General features: G+C 44.5%; 1 protein-coding gene across 1 annotated transcript; it reads right to left on the reverse strand.

Moving 5' to 3' along the window:
* Positions 1-782: 782 nt before the first annotated feature.
* DIO1 (iodothyronine deiodinase 1) lies at positions 783-16125 on the reverse strand. Its single transcript, XM_023503867.2, has 4 exons — positions 15544-16125; positions 13064-13207; positions 6283-6482; positions 783-1251 (listed from the first exon to the last, which is right to left on the reverse strand). The coding sequence occupies exons 1-4, from the start codon at positions 15983-15985 to the stop codon at positions 1183-1185; spliced, it is 855 nt and encodes a 284-aa protein (XP_023359635.2). The 5' UTR covers positions 15986-16125; the 3' UTR covers positions 783-1182.
* Between the last annotated feature and the right edge of the window lie 21 nt (positions 16126-16146).

Raw genomic sequence — 16146 nt, forward strand, 5'->3', positions numbered from 1 at the left:
CGGGACCTTGAAGGAAGAGGAGCTTTTCAGTGAGCAGAGAAGTGACCAATGGCAAGAGGATTCTGCATGAGGCGAGCTAAATGCTGACTAGCTGTCTGGTTTGGCTGGGACATACACGAAGGAAAACAGAGTGAAAGAAGGCCGGAACCGCAGGTCGTTCTTTTATTATCTTGTGGGCCATGGGGAGCCACCTGAGGCGTTTGAGCAGAGCAGTAATGGGGTGCGACCAATGCATTAAGAAGCTTTTGAGGCTTGAGTGAAGGAGGGATTGGTGAGAGTGGAAACTAAAGATGGAGAGACCAGGCTGGGGGACTGAGATCACACCTTGGGGAAATGAAGTCACTCACCTCAGAATTCTTTTCCTGGCTGACCCAAAGGCTGAGAACCCAATATCTCCAATGGGTCCCTTTATTACTGGCACCATCACCACTATTATTTCTGTATATTTGTGCTGATATATATTATATCTATGTTATATATATATTTTATCTGTGCTGATAATTTGCACAGTTGTACTACCCACTATTCCTGTGACTGACTTCCCGTTCCAAAGCACCTTTCTGTATCCACCGTTCTCTTGTATATACTAAGTGCCCCTGTCAGAATGTAAGCTCTCAGAGGGCAGAGACTATCTCACTCTTTCATTTATACCCTCAATGCTTAGTACAGTGTCTGGAACATATTAAGTGCTTAATAAATGCTTTCTTTCCCTATCAGTCAATCATTCATTCACTCATTCTCTCATTCATCATCTGTGAAAAAAAAAAGAAAAGACTGGGGGATCATTAGCTACTTTTTAATCACTTCCATGTGTATTCCCTGCCTCTCACAAACGTTTTTCCACATCAAGTCCCAGCTGGCCTGAGCTTTAGGCTGTGACTGTCACAAATAAATATTTGGAGAAGCAGGATTGAGACACATAGGAACCTGCCTAATGGATCCTGCCTTGGCTGGCCGGCATCACTGCATGGGATGATTAGGAGACTTTCAAAGACATCTGAAAAGCCGATTTTCTGAAATGAACTTGGGTGTAACTGAACAAGAAGCGGAACTGAGGCAGATGAGACCATTTGGAGCCCACAGGCCTAGCGGCTCCCAGCCCCAGTGGGAGTGATCTGGTGCCTTGAAGAAGCGAGAAGCCTTCATCTCCTCCACCACCGGCCAGCCAGACTTTCCTGAGCTTTATCGGCTTAGCTTTTCCAGGACCTTGCGGACCTCTTCCGGATCGTAATGCCACGGGCCTGGGCCACCCTGAAAAAGAACAAAAATCATCTCTGATGGGCATCGATTCTCCGTCCCTACAAAAGACGCATACTTGGAAGTGGAGGGGACCTCTGGAGTGCCATCGGGCAGCCCCTTCTTGTCCCAGGTGAGCAAACAAGACACGGTAGAATCAACAGGCCTAAAGGCCCATGAGAGATCGGGGGCAAAGCCAACCGCACGTGGGGCTCTCCGCTGCCGAGATCTTGTCCAGTCTGCAGGACTTTAGGCGGTGAGCTACAGCTGCCCATGGAGGATAATCCCCCATGTTAATTCTGAAGGAGGCATTGGCATGTGTGGTGCCTCCCGGCTGCTCAGGACCAGGGGCTCACTGGGTTTCAAAGCCAGACAAGGCTCGGGGACAGCATGATCTCAAGCCAGCCATCCTCATCCACGCTCCCGAACTGCACGTCCCGATCATGGGACCTCCAGGGAGAGCACTGAATGGGAAGCCCTTGGTGGCAAGTCTCCATGGAGTAGTCGCCATTTATTGTGGGACCCCAAGCCAACCAGTTAATTTCCTCCATGTGTAAGATGAAAATAATTATAACTGCAGGGACTTACGGTGCAGATAATGGACATAAAACAGTTTGCAAGACCTTAAGCCCGTTAGAAAAGTTTGTTATTAAATAAATAGTAAATATAAATATATTTTTATATATTTATTATATTATATATTAACATATTGTTATTAAAAATAGTAAATAGTACCCATTGTATTCGGAAATGTCCCTTTTAGTTTTTTATAGGTTTTCTTTTGTTCTTTGCTGTGCACTTTTTACTTTATTCTTTTTTCCCCTTTCCTCCCCCTCACTCTCCCTAAACAGACTCTAGTTAAGTACAGCTATATTTATATTTACACATATACACACATACAAATATATATATACAAATAAAGCTTTGCTTTAAAGAGAATTCTGTGCAAATGTCCAACTCCAAACCAAACTGCTCTCCCACATACACACACACACATACACACACACATTTACGTAAATATCTATAATCACATACATTTATGCACATATACATCTATGTAAGATTATACTATGCTTGTTTGAACTCTCTTTCTCTGAAGGTGGAGAACATTATCCTTCTTAGGACCAAGTCCTTCCATACTTTCCTAAATCCATTTTCTACATCACAACAAAATTCCAAACTTATACTATTGAACTGTTTTAAATAATATAAAATAATATTGATCAATAATGGCTGACATATGGTACAGTTTCCCTATTTTTCTCTTTTGGTTGAATCTATTTTAACTTTAACTTTTTTTAGAGATTAATAATTAGCACTCTCTTTTTTCTAATAAATCCTACTCCTGATCATTATTATTATGTTTGTATCTCTTGTTTCCTATCCCTTCTAACTCCTCTATTTTATATCTACTTTGCTTTGTTATTATTTAACCTACCTCCTCTTCAAGGATCCCTTCCTTTTCCTCTGTCCTATCCTTTCCTTTCGCTGCCATTTTATCCCATTCTCATTAATTTACTCACCTTGTTATATTCCCCTTATCCTATTCCTCCTCTCTTATTTCTCTTTAAATTTAAAACTTCTTCTACATAGATAGAGAGATAGATGTATCATTTCCTCTTTAACCCATTTCTGCTGTGAGTAGGATTCCAGAACTACCAGCCCTCCCCCCCCATCTAATTCCTCTGTGTCAGTTATTACTCTAACACTTCATTCGTATAATTACTCTTTTAACCTTTTCCTACACAATTTTATTTTTTAGAATCACATCATCCTCAGTTCTACCCCAATCTTTCAAACTACCTACCTACCAATGACAGTCTTAGAAGTATGGTTTACATCTCCTAAAACTTAAACAATTTATTCTTATTGAGTCCCTTGAAATTAATCATTGATATTTACCTGAGCTTTCTCTTGGATCTTATATGTAAAATTTTCTGCCCCCCAAAATCCTGAAAGTCTGACAATTCATTGAATGTCCATTTTTTTTCCATTCAGGATAATGCCTAACTTTGATGGACATGATACTTTCAGCTACAACTCTAGTTCTTTTGCTTTTCAGTATATAGTGTTCCAAGATCTATGGTCATTTAATAAAGCCACTGCTAAGTCTTGTGTGAATCTAACTGTGACACCCTCCTATTTGAATTGGTTTTGTTTTTTTCTTGTTACTCATAATATTTTCACCTTGATCTGGGCTTTTCAGGATTTGTTATGATGTTCCTGTAGTATTTCCTTGTAGGATCTCTTTCAAATGATAATTGGTATATATTTTTTTCTATTTCTACTTTCCCTTCTTGATCTAATACTTTGGGACAATTTTCTTTAATTATTTCTTGTATTATTATAGCAAGATTCTTTTTTTGGTTGTAACTTTCAGATATTCCAATTATTCTTCTTTTCTCTTCTTTTTTCTTCAAATCTGTTGTTTTTCTTATGAGACGTGTCACATTCTCTTCTATTTTTCATTCTTTACATTTTGTTTTATTATATGATTTTATGTAATATTATGTATTATATTATGGTATATATGATCTCATAACTTTACTGGCTTCCTTTTACACAATTCTAATTTTCAAGGTTTCATTTTCTTCCTTAAGATTCTGGATCTCCTTTTCTAATTGGTTGATTTTCTTTTCATAATCTTGTTTTTTCAGATTGCTCTTTTTTTAGCTTTTCCTCAATATCTCTCATTTTATTTTTAAGTCTTTTTTGAGTTCTCTGAATTCTTTTTGGACAGGTGGCCATTTAACATTACTCTTTGGGGTAGTAAAGGCTTTTTTATTTCAATATCCTTCTCTGAAGATGAACCCCAATCTTCCCCTATTCCCATAGCATCTTTCTATTCTTTCTCCCTTACCTGCTTTTTTTCTTTTTTTAAACAAACAAAGCTTGTTATTGTAACCACCTCTATTGGGGGATAACTGCCTCTGGTTTCAGGTCTTCCTTCAGTTCTCCCTTCTAGTCTGGAACACCAAGCCAAGGTTACGCTCCCCCCCCCTTCCTGCAAGTCCCCACAGCCAGCGGCATCCTGCCCCACTGCTTCTGCACTTACCAGATGCTCAGATTCCTTCTTGTCCAGGGCCCGGTCTCAGCAGTGCAGCTGAGCCTGGTGTTCCTTATGAGCAGAGGTTCCCTCATTCTTTCTGGATTCAGAACCAGGAAGGTTTGGTCCCCCAGCTTGGGCAGAGTCTGCCTCCCAAGTCATCTTACCTCAAGCTGCTTGCTGTTTAAACAACTAGCCTGGAGGTGTTTATATTTCATGTGAGCCAAACCTCCAGCCCAGAATCTTTATTTGGACCTTCTCCATTTGTCTTAGAAAGACCGCTGTTCTGCCCCAACTCATATTTGTTTTTAACTATGTGGAATAGTGAGATAAGGTGAAGAACTTACAGGAATATGTGAATTCTTTTTCTGTATTTAATTTTCATTATTTCTGTGTTTCCCCTATGACCTGTATAATATGTGCAGGCCCACATTTACTTGAGCCTTGGCCAGCTAGAAACATATTTACTTAACCTGAGCTGATGCCATTTTTCAGTATTTGACATTTATCAATATTTAGTCTATTAGCTGGACCACTGTCTGCTTGATTAAGCCTGAAGGCCTGATTTTCTGTTTCCTAGAAATCAGGAGATTTTGGGGAAACAGAAACCTTCCATTCCAATCTCTCCGGATAGCAACAACCGATTAGATGCCTCCCCCTCCCCTTCTCAATGCTCTCTTACTTATGATGTCATCTCTTGTATTTTTACTACTTCTTTAGCCTCCTACCATGAGCTTCCTCTTTCCCTTATCTCGTGATGGGACGGCTCATCCTCTGGAGGTTTAATAAACAACCTTTCTATTGAGTGGTCTCTGAGTGGTCATTTTGGGTAAGGGTCTTCTACATCCTACACATTAACCAACCAACATTTTCCCCATGGCACAATTTTGTCTTGTTTGGGGTGGGGGATAGGGGATCTGGAGAGACTGGGATTTTCTGACTTAATCCACAATCTTCCCAGAATCTTCTCCCCTGCTGGCTATTAAAAATAAAATAAAACCAAAAAAAAAACTTCCCCTATTTGCTCAATGATTCACAACATAGCAAGACAGGTTAATACAATTCCAACTAACATTTATGTAGCATCTTAAGGTCTATAAAGTACTTTTATCTCCTTTTGTTCTCACAATTCTTCGAGAAAGGTGCTATAATGATTCCCGTTTTACAGGTGAGGAAACTGAGGCAGGCAGAACTAAAAGTGCCCAGGGTCCCATGCTACTAAGTATCCAAGGCTGGATTTGAGGTCAGGTTTTCTTAGTGCTCTGTGTTTATCCCAACTCTCTCACTGCTGGATAGCTCTTTTAGTTAGCGATCCCCCAAACCAAAATCTGCCGCTATAGGTTTTGCCCTTGGCTCTCTCCAGGATAGCCTCCCTCTTGCCCCCCAAACATCAGCACCATGTGGCTCACAATCTGGGGGGTTTCTTGCTCCTTTCCACCCCTATAGCCTTGAGCTGCATGGGTTCAACATTGGGGGCTTGACAGAAGCTGCAGCCCCCTGTGTTCTGGATGGAAAAAACAGTAAATACAGAATGAAGGGCAGCCGTCCAGAGTAGGAGGGAGTCCTGCTCCTTCATTTTACTGATGAACAAACTGAAGTCTGGAAAAGTGCGGGGATTTCTCTGAATCCACATGGGGTGAATGCCAGAGGGGGGATCTGAGCTCCCTGTCCCCCAAACTGGGGATCTGATCCCGACTGCTCACTTTCCCTTTGGGAGGCCATTCCATGAGCAAAACACACTTGGAGAACACGTCCTCTTTTCAGCTTATGTGAACTGAATCTGCTTGGGACTTGCTGTGTTGTACCCGGATCCACAGAGGAGACTCATGACTGTGTGACGTGTGAGAGCGGGAACCACTGAGGAGGGACCCCCTTAGTCTAGATTCCCAAGATTATAGTAACATTCTAGAAAGCCCCCCATGTTGTTTACTCACCCCGAGCTTGTGGCTCCCTGAGAACCCCAAAGCTTTTTCAAAAGGCCCACCCAAAGCCATTCGTACCTTGAAGAGGATCCTGCCTTCCAGAAGAACATAGAAGCGTTCTGGGAGGGCGGCATAGCTCCTGCTGGTCAGGTTGTCCATGGTGTCTAAAACAACGGGACACATGGGCTTCTTGTCCCTCAGCCGCCAGGAAGCTTCCATGCGCTCACGAAGGGTGCGATGCTGTCTGATCTCGATATTGTTTGCAAAAGCCCAGCCGTCTGGTGGAGAAGGAGCGGGTCAGCCAGAACTGATCCGGGTTCTGGGCCCGGCGTTCGGCTAAGTATTGGGCACTAAGCCCCGTCCCCACCCTCGATGAGCTGTAATGGAGAACACAACCTGCACACAGCTGGGCACAGACCCCAGACGCGGGGGGGATCTGGAGAAAGGAGGGCAAGAAGCCTTTCTGGAGCACCTCCTGAGCCTTCAACAACCTTGCCCTCCAAGAGCTCGTATCCTGCCCAGATGAGGAAACTGAACCACAGAGAAATCAGTCCCCCACCCAGTCAGCTTCTGAGGCTGCCTAGAGGAGGCCCTAGTGGGCCACAGGAAGGGGAAGAGCAGAGATGTCTTTGAATGAGGTGGTTGATTCCAGGATTGATTTTGTTTGTCTGTTGTCCTGAGGCAATTGGAGCTAAGTGACTTGCCCAGGGTAACACAGCTAGGAAGTGTTAAGTGTTTGAGATCAGATTTGAACTCAGGTCCTCCTGACTTAAGGGCTGGTGCTCCATTCACTGCGCCACTAGCTGCCCCCATTCAGAGGATCGTAACAGCTGCCCTTAGGGATGTGAAAAGTTATGGCAGAAGAGGGGTACCAGCAAAAAGCAGAAATGGGAAGATTAAGGCTCAGCAAATATGGAATGGGAAGCCGGCCTCAGGAGGCAGCTGGTTCCCTAGCTTCTGAAGGGAAGGAATGTATCTTTATATACCTGAAATGCTAAAACACACAAATACTTCATTCATACAAATACATTTATATTTATACAAATATTTATTTGTATGAAAATACAGAGAGAGACAGACAGATGGAGATGGTGACAAGCAGACAGCGAGACAGCAAAGTGGGAACTGAAGTTTATTGTCAGGAATCTTGAGAAGAGATAGGGAATAAGGTTTATACCAGGGTCCTCAAACTACGGCCCGGCCTGTGGGCCAGATGCAGCAGCTGAGGACGTTTATTCCCCTCCCCCAGGGCTATGAAGTTTCTTTATTTAAAGGCCCACAAAACAAAGTTTTTGTTTTTACTCTAATCTGGCCCTCCAACAGTCTGAGGGACAGGGAACTGGCCCCTATTTAAAAAGTTTGAGGAGCCCTGGTTATATAAAGCTGTATTGGTAAACTGATTGCTCAGATTAAAGGAAATTAAGAGATCTTCTATCAAAGGTTCTTAATCTAGAGTCTGTGGATTTAAAAAATATTTTCATGGCTCTATTTCAATGTAATTGATTCATTGGTAATCTTAGGGATTTTATCCCTTTAAAAATATGATTCTACGAAGGTGTCAGTAGAATTCTCTGGGACTTTGTGGCTTGGACAAGGTCCTTGCCTCTTCTGCCCCAATGGTGATTTCTTTTCTAATTCTTTCTGAAGCTCTCATTCCCACTTTTTTCTTTACCAGCTCTTCACCGTAACAGCCTTTCCTGGTGGAATTCCTTTTTTGTTCTCTCCTTCTTCCAGCAAGTGCCCTGACTTTGTCCTGGATGGCTCAGTGGGCAGGCTCTGCACCTTGGGAGGAAAGGTCGGGACTGGTCCTGTTCTGCTTTCCTGGGGTACTGGGCATTGTTCCAGGATCTCGGGGACAGCTCAGTGCCCAGGGGTGAGAAGGGGCAGTCCCTGACACACAAAAAGGTAAGAATCTTCCCTGTACTCCAGTTGCTGCTCCAAGATGGGAAGGAAGTTAACTAGTAAATTTACTAGCAATAAATAGCACCTGAAGCTGAGACGTAGGTCCTTTGATTACAAATCCAGGGAACTTCCCATTCAAAGCAGCAGTTTCAAACCTGAAGTAGACCCAGAGAGGGCCCTGAAAGTGGTTTCCATTCAGGGCTGGGTGGGAATGTGCTAATTGCCGATCAAAGGGAGGTACAGGAGCTAATGTTTATTTGTTTCAACTTATATTTCATTTTTTTTCAGTCAGTGAAAATCCACCTTTTCTCCCTCCCTCTCTCCTCTCATTCCCCCTTATTAGGAATAAAAGCAAAACAAATCCCGGTTATAAATATGTATAGGCAAGCAAAACCAAAGAAATTTCTATATAGGTGATGTTCAGATTCATTCTTGAGTCGTTTTCAGTCATGTCCAACTCTCTATGATCCCTTTTGAGTTCTCTTGGCAGAGATATTGGAAGGGTTTGCTGTTGGCTTTTCCAGAACATTTTACAGATGAGGAAACTGAGGCAAACAGGGTGAAGTGACTTTCCCAGAGTCACACAGTTAGTCAGTGTCTGAGGCTAAATTTGAACTCCAAGCCTGTGTGTGTGTGTGTGTGTATGAGTGTGAGTGTGTGTGTATGTGAGTATGAGTATGTGTGTATGTGTGTCACACACACATATGCACTTATTTATACTGTGGATTCGGGTGTAGGATGTGTTCAGGGAAGACTGGTACCTCTGGGGCGAGGGCTGCTTGTCCACCTTTGCTCTAACTCACCTGGGGCTCCAAGAAGCTGTAGGAGGCACAGCCACGTGTCAGTAAACCCTTTCAGCAGACGGGCTAAACCAGGTGGAGGGGAACCTATGAGTGAGTTAGGGGCATGTCTGCCCCTGCAAGCAAAGACTTCCCCAGTGGAATGGGCAGCTGACTGTTCCAAGGTCCACAAAGGAGACTGAAGCAGGTGCTGTGAAGCGCTTAGAGTTTGGTCAGACACCGCGGCCATCCCCTGCATCCCGAGTCATCAGCAGTCTTCTTGCCTCCGTCCTGCCTCTGGACAGCAGTGACTCTGGACCAGAGCAAGGCCGACTTTGTGCATCTGCCTCAGAGGAACCGAGGAACTGGGGTTTCTATTCAGTCCATTGGAATTCTCTGGGACTTTGTGGCTTGGACAAGGTCCTTGCCTCTTCTGCCCCAATGGTGATTTCTTTTCTAATTCTTTCTGTAGCTCTCATTCCCACTTTTTTCTTTACCAGCTCTTCACCGTAACAGCCTTTCCTGGTGGAATTCCTTTTTTGTTCTCTCCTTCTTCCAGCACATGCCCTGACTTTGTCCTGGATGGCTCAGTGGGCAGGCTCTGCACCTTGGGAGGAAAGGTCGGGACTGGTCCTCTTCTGCTTTCCTGGGGAACTGGGCATTGTTCCAGGATCTCGGGGACAGCTCAGGCAGGACCTTCCCATCCAAAGTGAGACAGGGTAAAATCCGATCACTGCCTTCCTGCAAGGGCCTGACCTGGATCTGGTTCTGAACAAAGTAATAAGTTGTTGCTGGGCTTCGCTTCCATCAGTCAGCCCAATCATAGCTTCCCTAAGTCTGGCATCCCTGCCTTAGTTGCTCCTCTGCAGGCTAGGGGCTACCACTGAGACCCTGCTCTGCTCCTGAGAGCTGAGCCACGTCACTGCTGCCTGCCTTTGAACCCACTCTTTCACCCCCTGGCCTGTGCTGGGGAGGGGATGAGATTTATCGGTCCCTTCCTTCATCCTCCCTGAGTCTGTAACTCAGATCTGACTAGTGAGCTACAAAGGGGCCAGCTGTCACCCATTTCTCTTGACTTGTACTTATTGGGGTGCAGGGCCTCTTCCTGTGCTGGAATACTCCTTAAGAAGGATCCTGACCAAAACTCAGCCCCAATGTCTGCAGACTTCTCTGCATCCCCATGTCACCCTGGGTTGGAAAAAGTACTAACAGTAACTTTTTCTTGGGTCTCCCCATTAGCTTTTGGTCTGGTGCATTTTCTAGAGCTGTTTGGAAACCTATTGCAGAGAAGGACTAGGGGGAATCCATTCTACAGTTACCTCCTATTTTGTCCTCTCATCTTCCCGTTGAAGGTTAGTAATTCATAACAAGGACCTCGGTTCCATGAATGATTATGGCAAACACAGTTACCAGTGACAATGGGCAGTTTCCATTGGTCACAAAGGACACCAGGGGAAACGAAATTGGATCTCAGTCCCAGCAGTCTTTATTTTCAGAGTCTTGTGGGGAGGGTGTTGGGTCTGTGGTCCTGCCTGTGCCGGGGAAGAGTTCTGTGTGGTACAGATTGGTTTCTTTCTGAGAGGAGAAGGGGAGAGTCCTGGAGGAAGGCTTCTTCACTCTCAGGGTTATTGGGGAGTGATATCCTAGTGGGATTACACTACAGACCACCTTGGCAGGAAGAGGAACTAGATGAGAGGTTTGGGAAATAAGTCTCGGGCTTGACCCAGAGATGGCATCTGTGAGGAACACACCAAAATCAGCCTCTCGCTGCCAAAATGACCAGTCAGGAAATTCTTGATTCCACTGAATAAATGATCGTTTCATTATTCAGGCAGCAGAGGGAACCATTCTTCTGCGCTTATTGTGATCAATGAGAAGGAATTAGTTGCCAAGGTAAAAACTGTTTCAACTTTAGCAGGAAACTCCATGTGAGAATTTGTAGTAGAGACTAATCCAATCGAATCCAAGATGCATTTGCTACTTAGCCTTAAGCACTGAATGGGTGTTGCCTCAGCCAAACTGAGACCTGTAGAAGATCTTAGCTGAAAAAGGCTGAGATCTCCCAGGACGATCTCCCGTAGCCCTGCTCTCTCTTTGGCCACCGGACCCAGATGGCTCTGGAGGGGATGTGAGTTAGGGGACCTTGCCCAGCCCACCCTTCCTCCAATCCACCTGTGTGTCATGGCGTCACCTCTCTGATGTCATGGTCCTCTCAGAGAACAAAGAACAAACAACTATTCTAGGCTCTGGGATACAAAGGCAAAGTGAAAAAACAGACCACTCCCCACCCCACCAAGGAGCTATTGTTTTAGTGCAGGATGAGCTGGATGCTGTCTGAGGGGTCCAGGGGACATTGTGAGAGCAGATTTCTAAGAGTTCAGGCAAAGATGAGAGAGAATTGCTAAACGGCCATAGAAGTGAGCCAGCAATGGTGTGACCTGACATGAATGAAACGCTGAAGCTAGCGTGTATTTGGGGGAGGTGGGCGGTGGTGTAGCCCTGGCATTGGCAAGTCCACCGGTAGAATCTGGCCTCAGACAGTGTGATCCCGGGCAAGTCACTTCACCCTGTTTGTCTCGGTTTCCTTATCTGTGAAGTGATCTGGTAAGGAATTGCCAAACCATGTCAGTACCTTTACCAAGAAAACCCCGAAGGGCATCGTGAAATGTTGGACACAACTAGGCAGCCACAATGTGACTTGGAGAAGAAAGGCCTTGGCTTGGTGATGGGCTCGGGAGCAGCCTTTGAATGTCTGAAGGGCTATCCTCCAGGAGATGGAAATGCTTCATTCTGTGGCCCCCAAAGCTTGCATGGGAGTAAGGGGGAAAGTCGCAGAAAGGTAGATTTCATTTGGCTCAAGGAGAGGCTTCCCAATATTCAGTGAGATCTTTAAAAACAGCCAAATGACCACTTGTTGGCTGTGTCATAAAGCAAACTCAGCTAGATCCTGGCCTGCCATGCAGGACTTAGAAAACTACAAATTTACATCATTGATGTGATATTTTTATTTGTTTGCAAAATTTTTTCCAATTACATTTTAATCTGGTTTGGGCAGCACTCTGGGCCCCAGTGGCTGGATTTGGAGGTGGTGAAAGAAGGAAATGGTTAATGTTGGAGGGACGTACTCCCACCGTTAGAATAGTGTGTGGAAAATGGCAGTGTCGTTCGTGTTCTTTGGTCTGGAGATCCATCTAGTGGACTCAACAACAGTTGTTGAGTTGTCTCCCAACAACACCGAGAGAGGAAAGGGCCAACATATACCAAAATATTCACAGCAACAGGGGTTTTTTTGGTAACAAACAACTGAACACAAGATAGGTACCCATCAAGTAAGGGCTGACTCAGCAATCCGTGGTATATGACTGGAAAGGGATATTATTATGCCATGAAAGAAAGTGAGAATTCAAAGAAACTCTGATTGTATGAACTGACCCGGAACAAGAAAGGCTCTCAAAGAAATCAGGGGCATGGGAATAATGTATATTATGAATACAACTACATACTGGAAAAGGATCCTAAAAAGACAACAGGATTCAGCTTAGCGTGACGATAAAAGCTACTTCCCTCTACTTTGTCAAGTAGACAGTAGAGGCTGAGCATTGTAAATGCCATTGAACACGCTGAATTGTTTTACTTGACAATTTTTCTTTGTAACAAAGGATGGTGATTGTGACATATATTTTTAGTTTTTTAAATTAAAGTTTTATCAATTAAACCTTTTTGGAAAAGATGCTCCCTGGGGACCCATATATCTCTGAGATCTTGCAAGATGTTTGGAAGCCTGACAAAAAGAGGAAGGAGAATTAAGGGAAAGGCAATAAGTATTTATATAGTGTCTATCATATGCCAGGCACTGTGAGAAATACTTTACAAATATTATCTCGTTTGATCCTTACAAAACTCCGGGAAATAGGTGCTGTTGTTATTCCTGTTTACTGCTGAGGGAATTGTGACAAACAGAGACTACGGGACTTGCCCAGGATCACACACCTATAAGCACCTAATGTTAGATGTGAATCCTGGTTTTCCTGACCCAGGTCCTTTGTTGTAATCACTGCACCACCTGTCACCAAGGACAGAACTCTGGAGTTCTGGAGAGAACTCTGGAGGACCCAGTGGTCCTCTAGGCTTTGTTAACAATCATGGAGGTCACCCATTCAGGACCCAGGACTTTGTACCTGCAGCATGAGCCTCCTCAATGTAGATGATCAGGAAATCTGCTATTGAGCTGAAGTCTTCAATGAGTTTCTGGAACTGGCCAAATTTGAACATAAATGAGGGTCAGGTGCAGCTTCCAAAATTCAGCACCAAAGGCCTGTTGTCTGCAACAAAAAATATGATAGTGAAAACACTGGTGCCCAGTGACACAGAATCTAGAGAGTGAGAAGGCTCCCTGGCCTGCTACAGATGATGTTCACTGCTTTGGATAGGGAGGGTCTTAGAAATGAGAATGTCAGAGCTGGGAGAGACCTTAGAACAGGGAATGTCAGAGCTGGGAGAGACTTGAGAAGATGGAATGTCAGAGGTGGGTTATCTAAATGAGGGAATGTCAGAGCTGGGGGAGGTCTAGAACAGAGAATATCAGAACTGGGGAATCTAGAAGAATGACAGAGCTGGGAGAGATCTTAGAACTGGGGATGGCAATGCTGAGAGGGATCTTAGAATATGGAATGTCAGAGCTGGGGGAGGGTCTAGAACAGGGAATGTCAGAACTGGAAGGGCCTTAGATTGGTAGGGACACAGAATGTCAAAACTCGAGGGAACCATGAGAAAAAATTGTAGTTTTGTGAGGGAATGCTAGTTTGGGAAGGACTATAGAAAGGAGTGCTAGAACATACAAAATTGAATGTCAGAATAGAAAGTAACCTTAATCATATTTTCCAACTTCCTTGTATTTTAGATGGGGAAACTGAGGCTCAGAGAAGAGCGGGGAATCATCAGTTTGTAACACAGCTGTAATTAAAGTGTTCTCTATTCTATAAAATGTGCATGTCTGGCAAAAATTGGGGGATGGGATTAGGCAGTTATCAGAACAGCTGGGTGGAGAAGTGAATAAAGTGCTGAGTCTGGAGTCAGGAAGACTCATGTGCTAGGTGAGTGGTCTAGGGGCTGTGCTAGAGGCTTGGTGCTAGGGAGCTAGAGACATATAAGCAAAATAGAAAATGCATGTCCTGACCCCAAGGAGAGACCAGGGGCAATGTGAGGACAGAGCAAAGACGAGGTCCCTGATAGTTCCTGAAGAGCAAATCACAGTATTAAGGGAGAAGTCTTTCTATCCTATCCTTCTTCAGTAGTATTTTGTTTCTGATGTACCCTGACCTGTACCTGCCCTCCCTTCTATTATTACCCCTTTTCTCTTCTTTTACTCCTTTCTCCTAGAGTTTCTATCTTCCCTTCTATCCAGCCCCACCCTTTTCTTTCCCCTTTCTCCTCTTACTTCTCTATAGGGTAAAATAAATTTCTATACCCAGCTGAATGATTCAGTTATTCCTTCTCTGAGCCAAAACTGACAATATTCACCCCCCTCCCTTCTTTTCCTCTATTGTAATAGGTCTTTTGTGCCTCTTCATGTGATCTAGTTTGTTCCATTATATCTCCCCATCTTGTTCAGGGAGAAGTCTTTACTCAAAGAAGCAATAGTGATATTTTCACCAGGATTCAATCAAAAATGTCTGGTCAAGTTTAGTTCTGAGAAATCCTACAGCTCTTCAATCTTCAGTTGTTCCTCAGCTCAACCCCTGCCACCTGGTGGACCAGAAAGAACTCTTGACTTTGAAGCCAGAAGGCTGGTTTTGAGGCTGGGCTCTGCCACTCGTAAACTGGGCTATGAACGGTCAGTTCCTTTGCCACTAGGACTATCAGGGATAGAATTGGATTCAATCATTTAATAAGACTCCAAGGAGAGGCTAGAATTGCACCCAAGCCAGAGAACAGTCACAATTCAATTTAATTAAGCATGTATTTAGTAAGAGCCTACTGTGTGGCAGTTTCTTTGTGGCAAGTTTCAAAGAAAAAGAAAAAGAAGTTTGCCAACCATTTTACAGCTTCCTGGATATCTTCATATACATTCACTCATAGGAATGTTTGGACGGCAGAGGCAGCTTCTTGTAATGGGCTGAGGTTTGAGCTGATGCACTGAGGTCCCAAGTACATGAGGCTAGATAGTAATTGGGCTATACTCTATTAATATACATGATTGGATTAAGAATGGTCCCTGCCCACTCTCCTTGCAAGTCCTGATGTGTTGTATAGGAAAGGACGATTTTGGTGGGTGGAGGCAGAGAGAGAGGGAGCAAGACAAGTGGGGAGAGATTGGGCTGAGTTCGAGACTCCGAGCTGCTGGTTGTGTGGCTGCTGGTCTAGCTAGCTTCTTGACTCAGCTGCACACATTGCTATCGCCGATTCTCTTCCACCTCCGATCCTTCTTCACTGAGAATAAAGACTGACGATTTTCCCCTAACCTGAATTCCTGTCTCGTGCTGATCTTAAAATACACAATCTTAACAGCTTCTCTAATCTGAATTTCAGGAAACTGAAGTCCAGATTGGCCCCATGATCTGCCTGTCACATGTGGCTTGTGACATCTGACACTGCTACTTCTTGACCTATGCCCAGGACCATCTTGCCTATTCCCCCAGAAAAAGAACAATTCACTGACCATTCATGAAGTCCCAGATGCGACGGCTCTCCCCGCTGAGGGTGACCACAGGAGAGTTGGGTGCCAGTCCCCCCTGTAGCGCCTGGTCCTCCAGGTGCTGCCATCGGACCTTCAGGACAAAGAAGAAGTACTGGATGCTGAAGAATGTCGGGCCCCAGTCCTTATACTCAAATGCAGGGTTCTGATTAATGTTAATTCTCTGGCTCAGGAGATTCCTCTTCATCCTTTCTGGGAACAAGATCTTCTGCACCTTCCCTACTGCAACATGCCAGGCCACCTGCAGCAAGACCCAGAGCCGCCTGCCCCAGAGCAGCAGCCCAGCCATGATGGAGATGGAGCTCCAACTGGCTGGCTGCAAGGAGGCTGCAAACAGATTAAGAAGAGACAGGAAGAAAAGCTCAAAAGCAGGTGAGATCACATCTAGCTGGCAAAGCCATCCCATGGGGTGTAAAGTCCAGGGTTGCTTGCCAGAAAGGCACGAAGCCCAACCATGTGCCTGTTTGGAGTGGGTGGGGTAAAATGCCACATGTCCGTAGTTCCAAGTGAGGGCAGAGATATCCTTAGGAAAGTGTGAGTCCTGGATTTGTTTTAGGGGATCAATCA

Source organism: Sarcophilus harrisii, chromosome 4 (assembly GCF_902635505.1).
Source record: "Sarcophilus harrisii chromosome 4, mSarHar1.11, whole genome shotgun sequence".
NCBI lineage: Eukaryota > Metazoa > Chordata > Mammalia > Dasyuromorphia > Dasyuridae > Sarcophilus > Sarcophilus harrisii.